General features: G+C 31.9%; 1 protein-coding gene across 4 annotated transcripts in view; it reads right to left on the bottom strand.

Moving 5' to 3' along the window:
* LOC142329678 (uncharacterized) overlaps positions 1 to 23,820 on the bottom strand; it is a 62,615-nt gene that overhangs the window by 20,024 nt on the left and 18,771 nt on the right. The window contains exon 1 of one of the 4 annotated variants that reach the window (XM_075374371.1): positions 12,589 to 12,758. The exons of 2 other annotated variants lie outside the window; for them this stretch is intronic. Coding sequence is in view for 1 of the 2 variants with exons in the window: in XM_075374369.1 (XP_075230484.1) it covers positions 3,456 to 3,524 (69 nt within the window). In the remaining variant the exon portion in view is untranslated. Of the gene's footprint in view, positions 1 to 3,455; positions 3,751 to 12,588; positions 12,759 to 23,820 lie in introns of those variants that run through there. One more of the 4 variants, XM_075374369.1, reaches the window with a different exon arrangement.

The following is a 23,820-nucleotide window of genomic DNA, read 5'->3' as shown; positions in this document are numbered from 1 at the left end:
TATTTATTTATGACTAATCCTATATGTTTTACTGTATGTATTTCAACTATGTTTAGTTTTCAATATTTTTGCATTAATAGAGGGACCCTTTGCAACTCCTACTACGGTCTTTACTTCTAGTGCAGTGTTTGCATTAAACTGACAAAGGTACACTTTTTGTTTCATTATTGCTTATATATTTAAAAGCTGTATTATTTTACTGTACAATATCTTGATTTTTTTTGCATATCCTTATTACATTTCTCTCAAAATTATTTGGTACCACTTTCCATTGCTTGTGTTTCTCAGAGAATAATAACCTGTCTGGTTGTTAAAAAAAGTTGTCAACAGAACAATTTCAATTAAAATCCTACCCCAAATGAAAATAACAGAACTAGATGAATAGAAAAAAACATGATTCAATCCATTTAAAATTAATGGACATAACTCCTGAAAAAAGAATAACCTTGACTGAAATATTTTCAATATCACAGATATTACAATAATATATTCTTAAGTAGAATACACAAAAAATATTTTAACCCCTGCGTCAGTTAACCAGAAAATTTGTAACACTGTAGACTATAAAGAGAATAGCAAGATGACATGTTATTAAGCAACCAAGTAACCAATGTTACTAAGCTACACTAGATCTGTTTCACATTCACAAGCAGATTTTACATTAAAAAAATGAGAAACAGAATCTCAAAGTTCTCATTAATAAGCTTGAAATTTTCAATTGTTAATAAAATGAGTTTTATAATTTTAAATAAGTTAAGATCTGGAATGTTGTTCGGTGTCACAACAAAAAAAATAACATGTTTAAAAATTACAGTGAAAGATTGTAGAAAGAAAGCTTATTTTGAACCGATTCAGCGGTTTGAATTTTTAAATAATACAGAAAAATTAAAAAGAAATTTTTACATTCTTTTTGAAAGAAATCAATATAACAAAAATGAATTTTAAATAATCGATGAAAATTATTTAAATTTATCAACTTTTGAAATAATAAGCCGAGCCAAATCTTATAAATATGGTCTTTAAAAACAAACTTCATACCATCTTGAATTGTTCTTGTGAACGTCTTCGGTCTACGGTTTTGGTTTAAATAATTTATTTTCTAATCAACTTCTCAAACACGGTTACCTCTGATATATTAATAAATTATTAAAAAGTGCAAATCCACCTTACCAGCAATTAAATTTGACTTCTCGAGATCTTTCAGTCCTCAGACCGTCAGGAGATTAAAATATCATTATAAAATAAAGTTAAAGAATTAAAATATTAAGCAGACATGACTGATTGCTAGTTATTCTGATAATAATCATTTATTTCCTTTTATACAGAATTATTTCATACCTAATTTAAATATTTTTAAGGGTATAAATTTGTATAGAAATTAAACAAATGTGTAACAGTATATTTTAAGTACACTTGGATTTGCTTTTTTCAATAAGATTTTCCATTAGTGAAAAGATGAGTTTCTTCTGTAGGAAACTAACCCTACATGCCGATTTTAGGGGTTAATACAAATTTACAATGACTAATAAATAAATACAAACAGCGATCGCTGGTATTTTATTTAAATAAAACTATTCAAAACACAAGCTAAAAAAAAAAAACCTTGATCTAAAAAAAAACAAAAAATATATTTATTTTTAAAAATCACCTTGTATGTACATAAGCAAAAATAAGAAACGAACCTTGAAAGTCGCAAAGGTTGTCGAATGAGTAATTCAAATGTTAAGTCTTGACCAGTATCATAACACAGGAAACGAAAATTATATTGTTACACATAAGTTAATCCATCTCGTCTTGCGGAACACTAAACTTACAACTACACCGAAACTAATTAAATTAAACGACTGGAAACAAGTATCAGAACACAGATTGTAACGTGACGAAAGGAAAACGGGCTGATCTACAAAAAATGATGTACTTCGAGATAAGTAGATATCAACCGGTTTCCGGACGGAAGACAACGAGAAATTAAAAATCTAAACGATCAGAGAGTTTTCAACTAAACAAAAACAAATGTCAACCGATTGGGTGGGCGTGACATTTAAGTGGAACGGAACGGGTGGGACGTATACGTTAACTTTTTTTTTGCCACGAACAGTAATAACCTACGTTGTAAAGAACAAATTAATAAGATTTTCATTTTAGCCAACCTGAAATCAAATTAAGTAATAACAGTAATCTATTATTATAAAAAATCATCATACGTAAAGTATATAAACACAGTAAATGAGTATTGTAAATTAATTAAATGGGTGTTTAAATTTTATATTTTTCCTACATTCACCAGAATTATACATTAAACAAATTCTTGCTTCGTAGTAATTTGAAATACCATCTGTAAGTTTTAGGATTACAAAACACACACGAAGAAAGTTACAAATAACTGAAAATTAATTTACAAATAATACACCAATACTATTAGGGATTTATACATCGGTCGACACAAGAAACTCAAGCCACATTGGCCGATTGACAACTATATTTAGATAAAAATAAAAGGTCCTACCGTAATCATCTTATGGCTACTACGTCACGAGGTAGAATTTATTTCATCGATGTAAGAGAACGAAATTAAGTAGCGAATAAAAATTTACTGAATAAAAGCTTCTAACAAGCCGATAATTCTCTCTAAACATAAATTATTTTTAGTTTCATTAATATTTAGGGCAATTTTATAATCAGATTTTTTTTAATTTTTACATCGGTTTAACTTGAAGGTAGAAAAAGACGTACATTGGTAAAGTTATACCGGACTGATTGAAAACCCTGTAATTTAATTACGCCAGGCGTAGTTTTTATTTAATAATTGGATAATTTAAAAATGAAATTAGCAGTTTTCTATAAAAGATAAACTTAGTTAACACGGGCTTGCGATTATGAGCAAAGAAATATTAAATCCTTCCGTCGATAAAAATTCTAAAATAGCATCAGTTTTTCAATTAAATATGAGTAATACTAAAAAAAAAACTTTATAATAATGTAAACTATATTAAAAAAAAAAAAACTTAAAATAAAGCTGAAGAATTTTTTTATTTAATTGCATCATGTAGTATTCATGAATATTTACAGGATTGTAACTAAAAAAAAATATGCACGAAATCTAAAATGAACCTCAGCTGAAATTGTTTAGTTTTTCGACTTTTTAAAGACAAAAGCTAAAACAATTACGGGTAGTAATCAATTTCTCTCTATCCTTTTCAATTTAAAACAGTTTTGAAATTAAAAACAACCAAAGAAATAGTACACCATAAAAAAATTATGATAAAATTTATTAAAATAAAAAAAACTAGCAAGGAGAACATAAAATAAGTAATGAGGAAAAAATATTAAAAGATGATATATTAGAATGTTATAGCTATTTTATTTCAAATATATATTAATAAATTTTTTTTAAATAAAATAAAAAGCAGTAAAATAATTTTTATAAAGGAAAAAAAGGTGAACATAGAACTTACATGTAAATCGTCAAAATACATATTATTATCCATGTCCATCATAACAGCAGTGGGAGAAGTGCTATCCATATCATAAGCATAAAAAGGTAATGTTCACGACAATAAACACACACGTTTAAAAAATAAAATAACTAATAAAAAGACACAATATTAAGAACTCGAACGCTCGTATGAAACTAACTTTATTAACAACTCGAGACAAAAATATATACACAGATACTATATATAAAATTCCATATATAATAACTACGCATAGCAGGGTGAACGAGTCATAGGTTTTAAATAAGGTAAGAAAAAAAAAGGAAGAAAACCAATGAATGATAGAGGCACAGTGGAACGAAGGGAGGGAGTACAGTGTTGGCCACACGACCCACGCCAATCGTGCGCGCCCGGAACACACACACACACATTCTGAGAACATAAACAGAACGCCACTACCGGCATCTATGTTGCTGTAATACGTACTATGTACACACATTAAGCTCTCGACTATTCTAGAACAAAAACAAAACTGCATATCATCGTGCCAAAAACCAAATCTCTTAGCTTACTATGTTACAACGAGACACAAACGCAACAAATAATACGGTAACATCCCATCTAATATATTAATTATAAATCTATTAAACTATTTATAAAGAAAAAAGGTTTTTGTTACTTATAAACGTATAGACGCAGTTCCTCAAGCCGTGAACCAGTCTCATTAACGTTCGATAAACAGAAGATTGCAGAGGTGTAATAATATCTAATGCTGATATTTACCTTAAATACACACCAATCATAACTTGTTCATGTACGCTTTGTGCGTGGGAAAGTTACGAAAACCCAAAACATACAAAAAGAATAAATAAAATAAGACAGGTGTGGATCCACCAATCGGAAACGTTTCGCCATGAATTTATTCATTTAAACTGGGCAAGCTTCTCTGCTCCACTAACGCCAACACGTAGTAAAATTGAAAAATCTCGTTTTGGTTTCCTTATGACATCGACTACAGAGATTGTTTCGGTCATTGGCCATTAACAAATAACAACAATGTTATTGCATCCGACATTATTTATTACTGTTTCCTCCAAAAGGAACCGTTTTATTAAACTTAGCTTCAACTGTTGACGTTAAAACCCTGTAATTTTCAAGTAATGTCTCTCAGACACATCCCAGAAGAAGAAGAACAATCAGAACGATATAGTTTACCGTCTACCCCAGAAATATACATATACACGGCAAGATTTAAATTTTAAAAATGAACTGGCAAATTTGTGTCATACTTTGAAATAGTAAACACTTCAATTAAATGTGGAAAATAATATCCCGCAAATATCTTCCACGTCTCATATGACACTCACGCAAATTTTCGATAAAAATTTCCGACATTTTCGCAGACTTGTGGTTCAACTTTTGCGAAAATACGTCGGATGTCTTTTTTTTAGTCCAGGAATAGTTGGTATTTGTTTGCTGTAAACCTTGGGGGGCTTAACAAATTCCCAGAGATAGAAGCCATACGGTGTAAAATCGTGCGACATTGGTGGCGAATTGTGATTACGATTGAGCGAAATCGGACGCCCATGAAATTTCTGCTCTAACAACTGAACGGTTTCGCGCACTGCATAACACGTAGTACCATCCTGCTGCAATAACATCTCATCAACATCAAAGCTGACTTCCATGGCTACCAACTGAGGCCACAAATAGGCTGTTATGATCTCGCAATAAAATACGCAATTGACAGTTTCAGCACAATATTCTCCGTATTTGTAATATGTCTTTACGATAGTTACGCGTTTCGCATTGTGTATGTATTTCTCCATCACGAATATCTCACTACTAACCGATATGTGATTACCACAAAACGTACTACAGAACGCTGCCAAACCAACGGAAAAAATGGCGCGCAATTTAAATCCTACGTTAATTTTGAGACACGTTTATAAACATATTCAATTAACATTAAGCATTTACGTATTCTTTTATACACGTATTCTACTAACATTACACATTTATATTTTTGTGGTAAATAGCTCTGTACGAGTCTTGCTTCACTAGTATAATTCGAGAAGCATTTTATTTTATTTTGCAATTATAAAATATCTTTTTACTCGAAAAAAATTATACGTACGCAAAACTGGAAAACATTTTTTCATCCCTCTCTTCTACTATCCTCCAACAAAGATTACGCGATCGCTTATCGCAGCCTCAATAAATCGTCTCTCATCACTTTCCTTAGTTTTCTTTCACCATGGTTGGAAATAATTCACCATCGGAAATTTCAGTCATATTTTCTAAAGAATGGTCTCGAACTGTTCTGCTCTTCACAAGCCATTTCGTTATAAGCTCCTTACGGATACAAATTCCCTGTCTCTCATAAATATTGGTGTAACACATCGTACTTCTCAAAGTAAATCCCTGAACTCTTGTTAAAAATCCTGATTTCTAAAATGTTAATCTTTCAATAGTCTCTAGACCAAATACCAGTTTAGCTGTTAGTATGTCTGGAACAGCCAATATTTGAAGAAAGGTTTGCCGAGTTACCTTAGAAGCTTGGCTACTTGTAAGAAGTACTCCGAAATGGTACATTAAGCAGTTCGGCGACAACTGATTTTCCTTTTATGTCTTCATTGTAATCATACCTTATACAATTAAGGATTAAGCTGCTCTAACATATGATCATTAAAGGCAAATTATATGTCATCAACTAGAAAAAAACACAAGGTTTTAATTGTCCACGAAATTTTTTTAATATTATAACCCCTACACACATCTAACATAAAAATATTCGTTATGTATATTATAAAGGTATTTCCATTTTATCACTCGGTAAAAATGCACCTACGTGTGGAATTTCAATTCTGCATTTTAATAAAAACGACAGATTAAATTACAATAATGGTATGTGATCATAATGTAATGGTATGTGATCATAATTAATATAAATTTAAAAAAAATCTTTAACGATGAAACTGAAATAAGGCATTTGAAACTCTATATTTGTTTCCAATAATTTTAAAAAATTCCATAAAAATAAGATTATTCAATAATAATTAAAGAAAAGCCCATATTTCCAGTATGAAATGAACGATATGAATTATTGAAAATAATTAGGTACCATTTATCAGATCCATCTTATAGCTGTTATTCTCTCTCACTCTCTCTTTCGTATTCGAACTAGTAAAATTAAAATAGATAGAAAACTCTCGAAATCGTGTACTAATGTCCAACACTGGTATTTCTACACTCTGTCTTTCCGTTGGTTTCTTCGTTCATTAGCGGGACCGATTACTAATTAAACCTGCTGGATTTTCTAACTTGATTTTTTTTTCTGAAATCAATGCTATAAAATTCTTTCAAGAAGCCTACCGGCAAAACGTTTTCTACCGCAATTAAAACTCAACGAAAATACTTTCAATAAACATAATAGTTCCAAAATGTTACACAAAACTAACCCTTCAAACTTAATGCTCTTTAAGTTTTGAAATTGTATTCCTAATGGAATAAATTCCGAAACATTTTCGTACAAATGTTATTGCGAACAACAAATTAGCGCATTGCTTCTCGATGAAGGAATAAATCATTTGTTACTACCCCAATCATTGTTTATGGTTTTACGTGTAGTATAATAAAAACCCTTGAGTGGTCTAGTCCCCTTACTCTAAGAGTAATTAATGTTCAACATACACCATTCTCTGTTGTGAACAAGGTGCCGATGTAATTTACATTTCGATTGGCTAGGCATGTCGATATGGAAAGTATATCTGGCTCAATAAAGAAGGCAACGGGAAACCACTCCACTACTCAGTTTCCCTGATAAGCCTGCCGTGGAATCCTTGGTATTCTTAAAAATAGCTATTCAATTTTCATGAGTATTCATGTCAGGTCGCTTGCAATCTTTTTGGTTATGGCACCTAGTATACATTAATAAGATGAAGAAATAGTACAGCGTTTGCGATAATATTGAACACATACACCGTAGTTTGGAGTCATTTTAATCTTAGTGGAAGAAATTTTACATGTTTTATGACCAGGGTTATAAAAAAGATTTAATAATTAATAAATTTACAAATTTGACAACTGATATCATACAGGAAAGGAATCGAAACGATGAATGTAAAGCAGGCTGTACACTCGTTTAACGGTTCGCGCGAGTAGCTAAAGTAAGAAAATTTTAACACTCGTAGGTGTAATTATAAAAATTTATTACCAATACAAGTTTAATGACTAAACAGTTGTTGTTCAGTGCCAGTAATTAGAAAGCAGTTTTATTAAATCCCGTAAGTAGTTCCTTCACTCTCTCCATGTCCTACTAAGGAAAACCATTTTACACCTGTTCAATACTTTTAATTATTACAATCGCATTTAGTAGTCGCGCTATATCTCTATCGATTAGTTACGAAACTAATTAACTAGCTTCATAGTAACCGTAAAAATGAAGTGTAAGTTTCACTACTTTTTTTTTTAAATGACATGTTACTTCATTAGTGGACTTTAATTTATAACACCTAAAACAACAATTTTTAAGCTCATTTAACTTTACGCCTATGATAAACAAAAAAAAAAAAATCTAAAAATATTGTATTAATATTTTTTCATTGTCCTCTAGCTGTTTGGGACTAAAACTTCATACACTGCTCTTAATAAGTTGACTATGAAGATTTATAATCATGAGCAGCATCGTAACATTTTATTCTGGGCAAAACTTTTATTATACACCAGTTTTTACATTTCGAAATCACTTAAGTCTTAATAATAATGGTCATTTTGAATAAATACAGACTTCTTTATTCGGTTCACCAAAACGAGCATAAAAGTTTCAATCTCTTTTTTAATAATTGACCATTTTTTAAGGAATAACTATTACTTGAAAAAATGACCTGTTACCTGAAATCCGTAGGTTTGAAAAACACCAAAGTTGGACCAGAACGATGAAGATTAACTGATTATAAGAGAGTTAGAGCAAGATACATATTTACATTGTTTTTGTATGTTTAGTATACTCTAGCATCGGAGTAACACAAAAAAAAACTCTACTTTTGTTTTTTAATGCAATGTTCAGTAAAGAAATGAAATTTCATAGTTAAACAAAAGAGAAATTGGGAATTGAAAAAAGACCACCCTTAATATTTCGCCGTTATTAGTATAATACAATCAAACACAACTTGGATAAACATGAATGATATAAGCTGAAGCAGTGATTTTACGTTAACAAACATATTTATTTATTAAATTTATACATAATTAAAAAAGTAACTTTTTTTTGTGAGGCCTAATTGAATATTCTTTAAAACATGTACATCATGCGATAAAGCACAGTTTCCCTTGTATGCAGATTTAAATTCTACACGAGTGGAAAATTTGAGTTTTGGTTTAGTAGCAATCGATTAATGCAATTATTATTCTATCGCTGATCGTCCATCTGTAGGTGAAAAAGCGCCACTTTCTCTGATATTATATTGAACGTACAAAAATAAAAAACTTTTGTCGTTCAACTTTTTTCTCATTAGTAAATGGAGGAGGGAAACGATCCCGAGATCTTAGGCTCCGACAGATGAATGACGGTGCGTAATGACTCTGAACATCTGTACTGCACAATAAATTCATAACAGAGAATTCGATTTAAACCTTTCTCATTATAACTCCGGCATTTAACCTGCCACAAGTGCTTCTATTAGCGAGTAACCCGAAGGAAGGTCGGATAGTCAACCCTAACAGGATAGGTCTGGGGCGTAGCTATCTTAGATAACTAACAATCAGATAACTAAGTAGGTCGATGGACAGATCTATGTTGGGAGCTAGGACGACTTTATTTTCTCCATTTTTTATCATCCTGATGGCCACAAAACGATTAACTGTCTTAAGAAGTAGTTTCTCAAAAGTAAATGAGTAATAAAACTACGGTAACATTTCACTAAGCATTGTTGTCACGACTAATTTTAACATAAAATGCAAACATGGTGAGCCTTATATAACTCGATCCGGAGGTAAATATTCTCCTACTCGGATCTCTGGGAGTATTGTTTTAGGACTTAAAAGGGAACCAAGGAAAAAAATCGCGGAAAATGTACTATATGATTTTAGGAAGATGAGTATCAAGAAAAAGCAATGAAGTGTCTAGGGATAGACACTATGACGTGAGGTAATCGTTCATTAAGGATGTAGTGGCAAGAAAGAAAAACGTCGGGGGAAAATCTTTACGAAAAAATTAAATTCACGAATACAGGATAATTTTGTAGAACTTTATCGTTTACTTCGTCAGTCTTATTTATTATTACTGTTTATTTTGGATAAGTAATTCGCTAAACCTCAACATAAATATGTACATACATGAATAACCACTTTTGTACTTTGTACAGCTTTAATTACCGTTTATTATTACCGCAAAATATACAGAGGAAGTATTAGTTTCGATAAGAATTATACGATAGAAAGCAGTAACGTAATTCTTAACTGTGACGCATAATTTCTGTTGATGACAAATATATTAAACAAATACCCGATCACATGTTTTTCAAATGAACATTAAAATAAAGAGAGGGAAAATATAACGATTACGTCATCGCCAAAAGCAAGCACGCTGTGGCAGAACTATAACTATCTATTTTTATATGCAGCTGCACTATCCTTATTACCAGTTTGCTCGAAACACAGGAGAATATTAATCAATAATCCTGCTAAAACATGTTACATGTTTATTTCTAACATTCGAATCATACCGAAGTCATTACAGATCAAATACCACTGTTGCATAACAAGCTCATTTTTCCTCCTACTTAATAAAGTTAATACACAAATAAGTAAAGCAAGATGTGAACAGTTGAATGCAAACTACAAGGAAAAGACCAGTAAAACTGAAAGGTAGCTTATAGTGGTTAAATGATATCGCTTCACCCCCGATTCAGCGCCTCTAATTTTAATTCCGCGATGTCGCTGACTAGATTAATCGTCAGCATTTGGATATAGTAATTACTAGCACGAAACTTCATCAGAATCGAACAGTGATCGGACAATGTAATCTTTCTCAGATCCGGACAAACTATGACCAGCATAATGCCAGAGTTCAAAGCATTCTAAACATACAAAATTTATGGACGGTGACAAATACTATCAATCTCTGAATTTTTGTTCTTATATTTTAAAAATCCCATCTTTCAGTAATATTAAAAAGAAGTTTACAACAAAATTTATTTAATACATTGTAGTCAATTTCAAAAATGGTACAGTAAAATTTCATTTAATTACATCACATCAGTACCTTCAAGTTGAACGATACAGACATTATAACGAGATTTTACTCACAGTTTTTATTCTGCTAAATAAGAAAAATAGCGTGTGCAAACGTACGAATCTTTCAAAAATTGTCGTCGATGTTTATAATAAAAATTAATAAGACTCTGAATGCATTAGTATCATATAGTGCCGTCGTGCCAAAAATTCAGATACATACGTCAATCGCAAGCTTACGCAAGTAAAGTTTTCAGATAGCAATCCTTGTCATACCTTTAACAGTATTATAATAACGTAAACAGATTAAAGGTATACGAATGAATTCCTTACATAAAAATACAGTAAAAGACTAAGGTTAACTAATTTTTTACAATCAACGAAAATAAAAATTTTCCCCATTACAACACGATGACAATCTGTATTTCACACAGAACCTGATATGTCAGGCAGCCTACTAAGTTTTCAAGGAATCATTCCTGAAAACGGACAAAAATTCACAAAAATAAGAAGCAACCAAAACCAGGCTTGCTAACAACGAGATTTTCCCAAGGTCTTCTTCAAAATCATAAGATATTACATATATTTGTAAGTCTCAAAGATAATCAAAAACATCTAAGTGAAAATTGTTTTATATTTTCTCTCAGTAATGGAAGAAAGAGATCTACTGAATTTTTTGTTTAATTTTTAGCAATACAAGCTTTTTAATACTCCTGAATCCACGTCGACCGATACTGCATTAGTAAGAATCAATAAATTACCACTACGAATTATAACTTACGAAACGAAAGATTCGTTTAATATTTTGGAAAAAGTGGCACACATTTTAAGTAAAACCGGTGGATGTTACCGCAACAATTAAAATATTATGCGGTGACCGTTACAAACTATATACAACCTTGCGAAAAATCTGGCGCCACAAGTAAAGCAAAACGACAAACTTAGAGAAAGTTGTCACACCTCACAGATTCGTTCAAACGATGTTAAAGTATCATTACCTATTTTTTTCATGAAATTTGCACTGGTGTGTGAAAAGTAAATCTTCCAAAAATGTTGAACTGTATTTTCGATAACATTTTCCCTATTGCGTTTACGAGTTTAATACGATCTGAAAGCTATGTACTGAACACTCAAGCAAACAGCGGTCTACACACGCAGTGATCCCTTAACTTACCCAGAACAGACTCTTACAATTGCTTTAGGAAGTAGTAAATTATGCTAAAAGGTAAATTATACTTATTATATTTTAACAATATTAAGAGAAATTGAAGAAGGTTGCGTCATCTTATTTTAAAAATAAGATGAAATTTAACTATATTGAAAAACTTTTCCAAATTTTAGTAAAGAAAAAATTTTTAGGGGGAAATTTACAACCAGAAATTCATTAAAATTCTTTTAAACTAGTTTTTTTTTTCACTATCACGATGAGGATATATTGAAAACATTACACTACCAAAATTGAAGCCGATATTATTCACAAATCTTACTAAACGGTTTGCTTTTCTTTCGATGAAGCTCATATAATTACTAAATTACGAAAAGTTAACATCTGCAACGTTATAACTTAACATAACTAATAAAAACCAAAAAAGTTGTTGAAAATAATAAGAATAATATATAATCTAGTTGATTTATTGTTATTTGACGGCCAATATTAACACAATAATTAAAAACTGAAAATCCCAGCAGCATCGTATACTTCAACTAAAATAATTCTATGTCTTAATTAAAAAAATATAAATCAAAGCATTTAATGAATGTAACGTGCACGCAAGGTCGTGCATAAATGTTAGTCGACAATTTAAAAAAAACTAAACAATATATAAAACGGATTCAGTGCAACAGACAGTAAGAAAAATATAATTTTATCCGACAAAATATTCTGGAAATTAGTCAAATATAATTAAATTAATACACTTACGGGTTCTGATCGTGGTTAGGACCATATGAGCATATAATAATAAAATTAGCTGCACAAATATAAAGAACACAGCCCCACAAAAAAACATAATTATTTTTCAAATTTAAAAAAAAAATCACTACACAGACTCACAAAACAGTAACGTAATACACCGATCCGTATGTAGCTTGAAACAACGACTAAAACGTGAGAATAGTAAGGAAAAACAAATTAAAAAAAAAGACGATAAGTTTATCTAGTCCCAGAACAAATCTACAGCTCCTAATAATATCACGACCGGCAGCGACCCGAATGAACTGCAGTCTATTAGTTTCCATGTGTAAAAAAGTGATATTCACCCCGTTATCAATAAAAATATAAACATACGGTTTTCATTTTTTTTTTTTAATTATTACATAATATGATGTAATAAACAGAAAAACATAGAATAATCGAATATAGTGGAACTAAAAAAACTTATTCGAAGGACATTATTTCTTCTTTTTTCTTGTTGGAGGGAATGATAACCAAAAAAATAATTCTACTGAGTAAAAGGTCAATTCTACCACATAGGATGAAAGCATGAAAAAAAAATTACACGTAATATGTTCTATTTTAAATAAGGATTAACAGTAAGAACATAATAAAACCCGGCACAAGCGCAAAATAAAACGGTTATAAAATACAAAACAGCAGCATTCTTCGCAGAAATGTTTTGATGCAGCGGACAAAACAAGATATCGACGGTTTTATCGACCTCAAACTTCAGACTTTCATTTTCTATAAACTGAGCAATTCTTAGTAGACTACGAACGCAAAAATTCAAGCAACAAAACAATTGGCTTATTAGGAAATTACCTGGCGAGAGGTTTACAATACTTTCAGTTCAAGAGAACCTATAACGGCGCAGATTCCGAACTCAATAATCTAACTTCCCTTTTCTTTCTTTTTTCCTGTAAGCCTCCGGTAATTACCGCAGGTATTACTTCAGAGGATGATATGTATGAGTGTAAATTAAGTGTAGGCTTGTACAGTCCCAGTTCGACCATTCCTAAGATGTGTGGTTAATTGAAACCCAACCACCAAAGAACACCGGTATCCACGATCTAGTATTCAAATCCGTATTAAAGTAACTGCCTTTACTAGCAACTGAACGCTGCAACTCTCGACTTCCAGATCAGTTGATCTGGGAAGACGCGTTCACCACTAGACCGACCCGGTGGGTTAATCTAACTTCCCTGTCAACAAGCAACAAATTCGATGAATATTATGTCCGAAAATAACACTGAATATGGTACGATCGCAAAATTTTTAACAGAATGAAACAATGATAAGCAAAAATGTAGATAGAGGATACTTACAAGCAAATACAAGCAAATTCATGAGCAGAATATGCTAAATTTAGATTATGAAGGCAGTGAATATTACTATTAAAAACTGAAATCCGGGACGTTATTAGTTCGTCCAAGGTAACTCCAAGCTATTCGAAGGATAACTCATCTATGAAACAGTATCTAATGCCGTTGCAATTTTTGCAAACACCGTACACCGAAAATCCTTCCGTTACTAGATAATGGCATGGATATTTCAAGATCGATACTGTAGACGACGGTAGATAACAGATTCTACTTCCTACCGGCTCGATAACCTCTTGAAAATTATTAAATTAAATATTTTCATTCCTGTCTACCGTTCTCTCAGGCCGAAACTATTTTTTTTTTTTTTTTTTTACACTTTTCAGAGAAGTAACACCACAAAAATTAACAACAAAAAAGGTTGTAAAAGTCAGTTTTATTAATCCCTAAACCTGAAATTGGGTGATCATACGAAAAGAAACGGTAAAAATAAAAAAAATAATAACATTTCTTTAAAAAAAAAGAAGATACGACTATAATAATCGAAATGAACATAGGGATTGCGGTCGAAATGAAGATGTAAAGAAGTGTGTAAAGCTGGAGCGCTTTGTGGGAAAGTCAGAAAAATAATGGCTAGATTAAGTTAAATGGATGAGAGAACAAAACAAGACCTTTAGGAGCTTAATGTAACCGGGCAAGGAAGGCCAAAAAAGCAATGGTTTGATAAGTCATTGGAAGATATCGAAAAGGAATGACGTCTTACGGAGTTCGAAGAAATGAGGTAGACAGTAGAAAATTAACCTAACGACACAATTAGGCTACCTAAAAAAAAAGATTAATACCTGACCCATATAATGCTTTCTTTTTGTTACTGTTTAACCTGCGGTTTGCGAACAACATTTTTGGTGGTGTTATTTTACAATTTTCCTCGAAATTTATGACAAATTTACATACGAATTGGCTCTATAAAATGTAGAATTAGGCGCGGGATTCGTGCTTCCGCGAAAACGGTTAGATAGTTCAGAGGGCAACGATGTAGGGACATTCACGACGTCCGGATGAGGCCTGCAGCAAAGGCAAAAGCTGAGATTTATAAATTTGCCTAGGCATTTATAACAGTAGAGCCGCGGTAGACATTTGCATCAGTGGCATCTCAACGAGGCCTAGCTTATTACTATGAAATGTAAAAAGTTAGAGGGCGAAAGACGACTCCCATTAAAGCCCATCAGGGCTGTGAACAGGGGGCAACCGGAAGCGTCACAAGGAGAGTGTCTTCTCCTACGGGGTTGGGATGTTTAGGCTCCGGGAATTACCGTCAGGTATTACTTCAGAGGATGATACGTAAAAGTGTAAGTGAAGTGTAGTCTTGTACAGTCTCAGGTCACCATTTCTGAGATGTGTGGTTAATTGAAACCCAACCACCAAAGAACACTGGTATCCACTAAGATTCAAATCCGTATAAAAATAACTACTTCTACTAGAACGCTGGACCTTTCGACTTCCAAATCAGCTGATTTGGGAAGACGCGTTCACCACTAGACCAACCCGGTGGTTTAGTGGTGAAAAAAAAAACGCAAGAATAAAAATAAAATTTTTAATGACGTATATACGCCACAGACTTGAAGGTTTTTTTTTTTAATAATCCCTCATTTTGTGTCTAATAAAAAACCAAAACCTCATTACCATAAACAATAAATACAAATTCATAAATGTTAATAATTAAAATGTATTTTTCATACTATTTATGCTCTGGTATTTATGAATTTTCCCGGATAAAATACTCAAATTTACCTACTGCACTAATTCCAAACGTTAAAACTACTCGGATTAGATCTAGTGAATATTTTTAAAATTAATCTCGAAAGAAATTCAAGATAGCTGAGGAAAAAATTTACAGAACTAAAAAAGCATTACAAAATTTAGTGTTAACGCCAACTAATTTTGATATACAAGTGAAAGAAACACACGACTATCTGGTACAAATCTACTTCATTAGTGATAATCGGAACAGACTTTAATAAACAAAACCTCTACATCGGGTTTGAAAATTTCACGTTCTTTTTTTTTTTAATGCACACCGAATTTGTATTTATGACATAACACACTTTGTGCATAAACCAAAAAATGCTATGAAATTGACAGCCGTTCAGTAATACACAGATAATGCGACAAAATAATTAAGTACGCCGCTTATTACGCATAAAAATCACTAAGTTTGTTGAAAGACAAAAATATAACATACTTATGACAACACAACGTATAATAATCACCGAACACTCTTGCAGAGATTGTAAACAGCAGAATTATCATTCAAAAATAAAAAATATCACACGAGTATCCAAATTTTTATTACAATGCCTTATATTACATCGCAATAAACAACAAAAAACAGCCCTCCACATCTTCTAAATACACAAGTAACGATTACACAAGTGAGTTTCCTATTAAATGAATACAGCTACCGAGAAAGGAAAATCAATAAAATACGTAAAAATTTCAAATCCAGTTTTAAATTCACAAATTTACCAGCAGTTAGTAGAGGAATGTTTAAACCAATAAATGACTTAAAATGACAAAAATTTATTGAGATAACTTAAAAGATTCGGTTAAGGTCCCATTTCATAGAAAAACACATCAAATTTGTCACCAACAATCACTTTGGTTCGATATGGCTACCATTTGTAATGCGACATACGTCCACCCGAAGTCCTAATTCATTCCAGAATGTAACCAGCCAAGTCGGGCGTTAACTCTGCAGCAGCGAAGTTAATTCGAAGTCTTAGCTCAACAAGATCAGCAGGCAAAGGTGGTACATAAACTCGATCTTTAATGAAACTCCATCAAAAAAAAAAAAAAATGTAGCGGAGACAAATCTGCGGATCGAGGTGTCCATGCAATTGGATCCTCACCACAAATCCACCGACCTGGGAATCGAGCATCAAGAAAATCTCGACTTCTAGGCTATACTGAGTTGGTTCTCCGTTTAGCTGACACTAATGCTGTATATCTTGGCCATCATCGTCTAACTGAGAAATTAAAAAATTTTGAAAGCACGGCCAGAAAGATGATACAATTTACGGTTGCCTCCCGGAAGAACGGACCGTAGTCTTTGTTTGCTTAGGGCACAAAAACAATTGACCTTAAGGCTATCACGAATGTGCTGCTATAAGTTTCACGAGGGTTTTCGTTATATTCGGCAATTATGGGTGTTCACCGTGCCACTGATGTGATATTTTACCATTACTTCCATACAAAACTGCAGCCGAGCAACTTTGTAGTCATCAGTGTGTAGAACCGTGGTTAATTTGTATGGCTTGAAGTGCAATCGTTTACGTAATAGCGCCATACAATCGTTTGAGGAATGACAGTATCGCATGACGCACGTCGAACTGATTTCTTCAGACTACGTGCAAAGCTTTCTCCAAGTTGTTCCACAGCAGCTTCAGGGATGCGTGGACATCGTGGTGATTTAGTATATTTAACAGAACAACCTGTCTCCACGAAGGTTTGATCCCAAGAGTAAACTGTACGTCTACTCAGAGGCTCCCAATGAAACTTATCGTACTCTCTACGAAAATTACGTGGAACTGCATTTGCTGACTGCAAATCGTGAAACCAAAACATACAGCGAGCACGTTCCGTAAAGGTTTAACAAAGGATTTTTAACGACACTGGTAACAGCGCTGGTAGACAAAATTCGGTAATAATGAACTACGCTAGTCAAAACTTGAAGTGTTCTGCTATGAAATGAGACCTCAAACGAATCTGTATTATCTAAATAAATTTTTGTATGCTTTTAAAGTTGTGAAATTCTTTTTTAATCAGCCGGTATTTCTTCTCCTGCCACCACGCATTCGGTCATATCAGCTTACCTTCGTTATCTGTTACATAGAACATTATTATATTTATATAAATATACAATGTGAAACACCAAACAGATTTTTTTAATGTTAATTATATAATTCCACGACCGCAATTTATTCTCCGTAACAAATTTGTTCTAGTTAAAGTATTTAAGTAAATTATTTCAATACTGCGACAAGTGTAAAGATTTCTGCAAAAAATAAATGTAAAATAGGAGAACATGCTACGCTATACGTACAAAAATGTTATATCTTTTGTACATTCTAAAGGTCATTGGGATCAATAATCGTACTCTGAATACTTGTATACTTTCGCGTGCTATTTATTTCTCTTAAGACTACAGTCATTGAATCGAGAAAAATATAAAATTGTCTTTAGAGAAATTTATTTAATACAAATAATAAACCAAATTAGTGGCATTAAGTATACAGGTACCCAAATAAAACTTAGTTTTGTAAATTAACTATCCAATATTGCGTATAATAATTTTTTACCGTTATTAAAAATGTTATATCAAAAAATAAAATTATTTAAGAATATACATTCAATATTAATACTTAAAAAGAAATATATATTACAAAAAGAAATTCTTTTATCATATATCCCGTTTCACAAAAAAGGAGTATATTAATTTGTTTTTTCACATTTTTTTTTCTTTCATGTTGCAGTGAAATATGTAAAGCACATAAGATACAAAAGACACCATCAAGAGTTTCTTTCTCCGAAAGTAATGATATTCACTCTACAATCTTATTCACTGTATATCTTCCGACGAGCAAAGTGAAAATATCGTTTGTAGAGCCAAATATCATCTGCATTTCAGTAGGCTTAGATTTCCGGTATTATACATCAATAAATTGGGCTCGCTGAATAAGCCAATGTGAAACAATTTTATTCCTTAGTAAACTTGACATGACATGCTAGTAATATACCTGACGATACGGCCATTTCAATCGCTTGAATGTCAGATGTAAAGTCCACCACAACCACCACGGTTATACCACTGAACATAGACGATTTTATTATGAAATTTTTATACCGAACCGTTTCCGAAAAAATCGTTAAAAATGATTTTTGAATTTTGCCCAAATCTCGGTCGGCTATGAAGATTCATAAAATTAACCATCAGTCAGTTAACAAATAAAGAAAATGGAAATTGTACTAAAATAATTCCTCTAAACGAAAAAACGCTGTAATAACGCCGAGAGTAAAAAAACCAAAATCTCACAGAATTTTAAAGATTTTAACAAAGATCTTTTGATTTTTATATAATCATTTCAGCCGTTATCGACGCTGGATGAAGGCCTCTTCAGCACGTTTCCAACTAATATAGTTTTTGCGATTTTCTGCCAATTCGGTTCAACGTACTTGATAATACAGATCCATCGAACCTTTGGTCTTTTTCGTGGGCGTTTAACGTCTAGTGATATCCACTCAAGTGCTATTCTATCTGCTATCGGTTCTTCTTGCTACTTAGCGTGCCCACCGCCATTCTAATTCTTTAACTTTCACCATGATATCAAGTACTTTCGTCTGATCTCTGATCCATTTACAGGTATTTCCCGTCTCACGTCTGGTAACTCCAAGAATACATCTTTCCACATTTATTTAATCTATCGGCAGCTTCTGTAACGATTGAAAGGTTAATTTCAAAAGTTTCGCTTTAACAGGAAGGGGACTGACTGGATGGATGCACTGATCGAAATCTTACTTTTTAAGGCAAAAGGGAAGTTTGTTCTTGAAAACGCTTTAAGTCTTCCAAATGCCTGCCGTTCTAATCTTAACTCAACCTTCGACTTCGATTGCATCACCGTCAGTTGATTATCCGTTGGCCAAGATATACGTAACGATCTACCTGTTTGAGTACAAAAATCTTTCTTTCCTCGGCAAACTCGTTAAACACGATTTTTAAATACATATATTTCCGTATTACTCTTTTGATCGCTAATTTTTACTGCGCAACCGTAAAGAAAAAAAAATCAAAATCAAGTACATTTTATTGTACTTGATTTTTGTACCTTACTTGTAACTTAAGATGTAATCGTTTGTGTAATTATTAACCCTAGAATGGTACGAATACGCCTATTAGACGTAGTTCAGTAGTTGAACAGCCGCCATTTTGTTTTGGAGGAGAATAATACCCCTGCCTTCTAGATATACTACACCTGACTCTCCATTGGAGGATTAGTGTACTTCAAACCTCAGAAGTGTTCACATCAAGGTCAGTGCATTTTTTCTAACAAATCCTACCCCGCCTCTCAGGCGTGTTGGTACTATTCTTGATGTATTTTTTTTTTTGCTAAATATAGCAAGCTATAATGCTTACATTATTTATTTGCACAATTTTTTTATGAAAAATAATGGTGACAAGAAGCCTTTGTCAAGATTTCACTTCCTCATGAAATTGGCCGATCAACTGTCAATTCCGTGGATGATGGAGAGACTGAAACAGTCACACATGCCTCACAACCTACGAAGCATCATAAAAGATTGTCTCGGTGTGACGGATGCACCTGTTGAAATACAAGCGGCATCAAAATCTGAAAAAAGGCAGTATTGTACGTACTGTTCTTATAAGAAGAAAAGAATGAGTAAAATGACCTGCTGCAACTGCAGAAAGCCAGTGTGTGGCGAACATTGTTTCAACATTTGCCAAGTTTGTAAAAAATAATAAATTTATGACCAATTTTTGTTTAAATCTCATTAAAGTGTTTTTTATATACCTCATCCTTTCATTTAAACATTTTTACCTGCTTGAAAAAATTCCTGGGAATCGAATTCAAATTTATTTTCTATAATGATGTTTTCTTACTTGCAGTTTTGTTTAATATTTTAATTCTAAGAGCAGTTTTTCATTCTATGATATGTAGTAAGTATGCAAATAGAAGAAGATTTAACATTTATTGACATTTACAGAATTTAAAATATTTATTATACCATTTTTTGGCACTTTTCAGGGCTGTACGTCTATAAGACGTATAGGTACCATTCACTATTGTTGTGTATAGGTACTATTCTAGGGTTAATTTACTTATTTTTAGTTATGTAATAAAAATTATCTTTAAACAAAAATGACATTACAGAAAGAAATTATAAAAGGCATTATTTAATGCCATTTTAGGCGTGAATAAAAAAAACTCACGGTCGATACAATGAAAAATAAAACGATTCCGCGCAAGGAAAATATAATATTGCGCGCAAAAATAAACAATTAAGAAGAAGCAAAAATAATGGGCAACAAAAAGACAAATAAACGTGTAAGAAAAAATAAAAAGAAAACAATAATAGCGAAACAGCTGAGAAGTTGTAGAGGTAATCGTTTTTTAACCTTGACTACCACGCCATCTGTAAAAACCTTGGAACAACAAAAATCGCATGACAATATTTGAATAGCGAATAGAGCATCGCCGCCTCGGTTAACAGCGAATGCCGTAAAGTAAAAATAATATTAAAACAAGAGGAGAAAAAAATTTTAAAATATGAGATGAGCTCGACCTCCATGGATCAGGCCGATCTAGTTTAATAACATCTTTATTTGAACACCGGTACAATAAAGAAAAAAGCAAGGGAATAAACGTCGATCGAATTTAATAAGATCGATAAAACTGTAATAACGGCCGGTGACATTTAAATAAAATGTACTTAACCCTCGAAACTGTAATTAAGAGCCGTCTAAATGAACACACCTGGCCCTGTAGTAACGCATCGTTTAAATGTATAGCATTTATAGAGACAAACGAATGCAACTTTAATTTTATAAATCCAACAGAACTTCAGTTAACCGAATCTAGGCGTAACCACCTTGTTTACAAAATAGGATTTTCGGAAAATATAATCTGCTTATCCGCTTAAAATTACGATATATGATTTAATTCCTTTCATATTAAAATTAATTACTTATAATACGATAATAAAAACCACCGTAATAATTCAAACTTAAAAAGCTATCAAAATAGATTTAATCAAATTAGCAAAGAAAATATAATCAACCCGAGAATTTATTTTTTCTACTGGAAAATTATTCATTTAATTTTTATTATTCGACCGCTATCCAAGTTGTATATTTTGATGACATACCTATTCGTATAATTTCATCTTTACCCATGAGAAGACTTTTATAGATCCATTTTCTAAGCTACCTTTAAATTTTAAACCAATAAGCAAGAAGAAAGATCAGCAATTTGTTTTACTATTACGACTCTGGAAGTATACAGATTTTTCATGAATTAAATTCGTCTCAATCCCGTCGAGTGAAACTGGGTGTAAGAAAATTTGAAAAAAAACGTTAAACAAGAAAAATTATTTTTTCTAATTCAAAACATTTTACATATTTTCCGGAATAGTAGTCCATAAAAAATTTAGCAATCAATTTAGAACAAATTTAACTAGTCAATTTAACTCGGCGGTTTTTTTTACAAGAAAGCACAAACCGTAGTACAATCCTTCTTCTGGAACTTTTTAATCGATCTCTCCTTGAAATATAATCTAGGTAACTGTAAAATTCTGATTAAATTTAGTGCCAAAACTAAAAAAAAAATTAAGTATCTAAACGGGGACTTAAAAAAATTAAATCCGGAATTTTTCAAACTAAGCTTAATTATTATTTAAGTAAGGTTTAACTCCCTCCCCCAAAAAAAAATCTTATAGCCGATTTTTTTCGTGTGAACCCCAAAAGCTACAAATTGATAAAGGTGATTTTTTTCTAATGATAAATAAAATTATAAATTGATTACAGATCAATAATAATACTTCAAGTAGAAAATTAAGTAAATAATACTTTTAAGTAAGAAAAGTTGTTCTAGACGGCAGTTTAATTTATTTACAGCAAGCAAGCACGCTACCGATCGGCTGCCATGACAACCACGGTTAGGAGTAAATAAAGATGTTTTTTTATTAACAGAATGGAAAATGAAATATTTTTAAGTTACAAAAGCATATAATTAAAACAAAAACGTCGTCTAACAATACATTATAGGAAATTTGGTGCAAAGCAATCTCACAAAAGGAGAGGATAGTATCAATTTTTAAAATGTACGTGGAAGTTACCCCCCCCCCCCATATACGCTTTCCTTAAGCTTTTTACTTGTACGAAGTAAAGGAAGTATTGTGATCGCGAAAAATTTAGGTTTTCAGATTTCAAAGGAAATATCCATTTTGACCATACCTGAATATTCAGTTTGACTAGTTTCGGCATGATGTCTGTACGGTACGTACATACGTATCTCGTATAACTAAAAAACGATTAGTCGTAGAATGTTGAAATTTTTTATTTAAGACTGTTGTAACATCTAGTTGTGCACCCCTTTTGATCGCAATCGACTGGACCAAAAGTGTCCAAAAAAAAGCCCAATATCCAAATAAATTTGGATTTTGGACTTTTTCTTAACTGCATTAATAAGCCCTTATTGAGAGCTTTTCAACGATATATATATATATAAGTGGTAATTATTTTCATTAGTTCCGGAGTTATAGTCAAATAAAATTTTAATTAAATATTTGGATCCTACACGGTACAAAGGTTCGAGTCAGACATCTTTTTTTTCTTTTAATTTAAATGTATTGATTTACTTTTACATATTAACCTCTCATTGTAAAAAAAAAGAAAGTTTACGATGAATAATAATGAAATAATAACAAAACAAGAAAAAATATCAGAAATTAATAAATAAACTTTCATGTACTTTTCATTTAAAAAAAATGTGTATATGTAATTTAATATGCGTACAAGGAAGTCATGTGGTGTCCACATCACAATTTTTATATCAACTCATATATTTATTCAGATCAGAGCTATTATGTACACATTTCAGAATGATAGTAATGAATGCTCTTACACTAGTAATGACAGCCAATATATTAACCCGCTCCATGCATGGTGGATATAGGTTGACTTCTAGAACACTATAACTGTTAATAAAAAGGCATCTGCAAGCCTTTTTATTATTAATAGAAAACTTCGTACCTTCGCAACTAAAGAAGATGTTAAATCCAAAAATGGGATACAAATTTTTTACATTATCTTTAAACAGTACAT

Source organism: Lycorma delicatula, chromosome 9 (assembly GCF_047948215.1).
Source record: "Lycorma delicatula isolate Av1 chromosome 9, ASM4794821v1, whole genome shotgun sequence".
Taxonomy (NCBI): Eukaryota; Metazoa; Arthropoda; class Insecta; order Hemiptera; family Fulgoridae; genus Lycorma; species Lycorma delicatula.
This window is presented reverse-complemented; position numbering and strand designations above follow the sequence as displayed.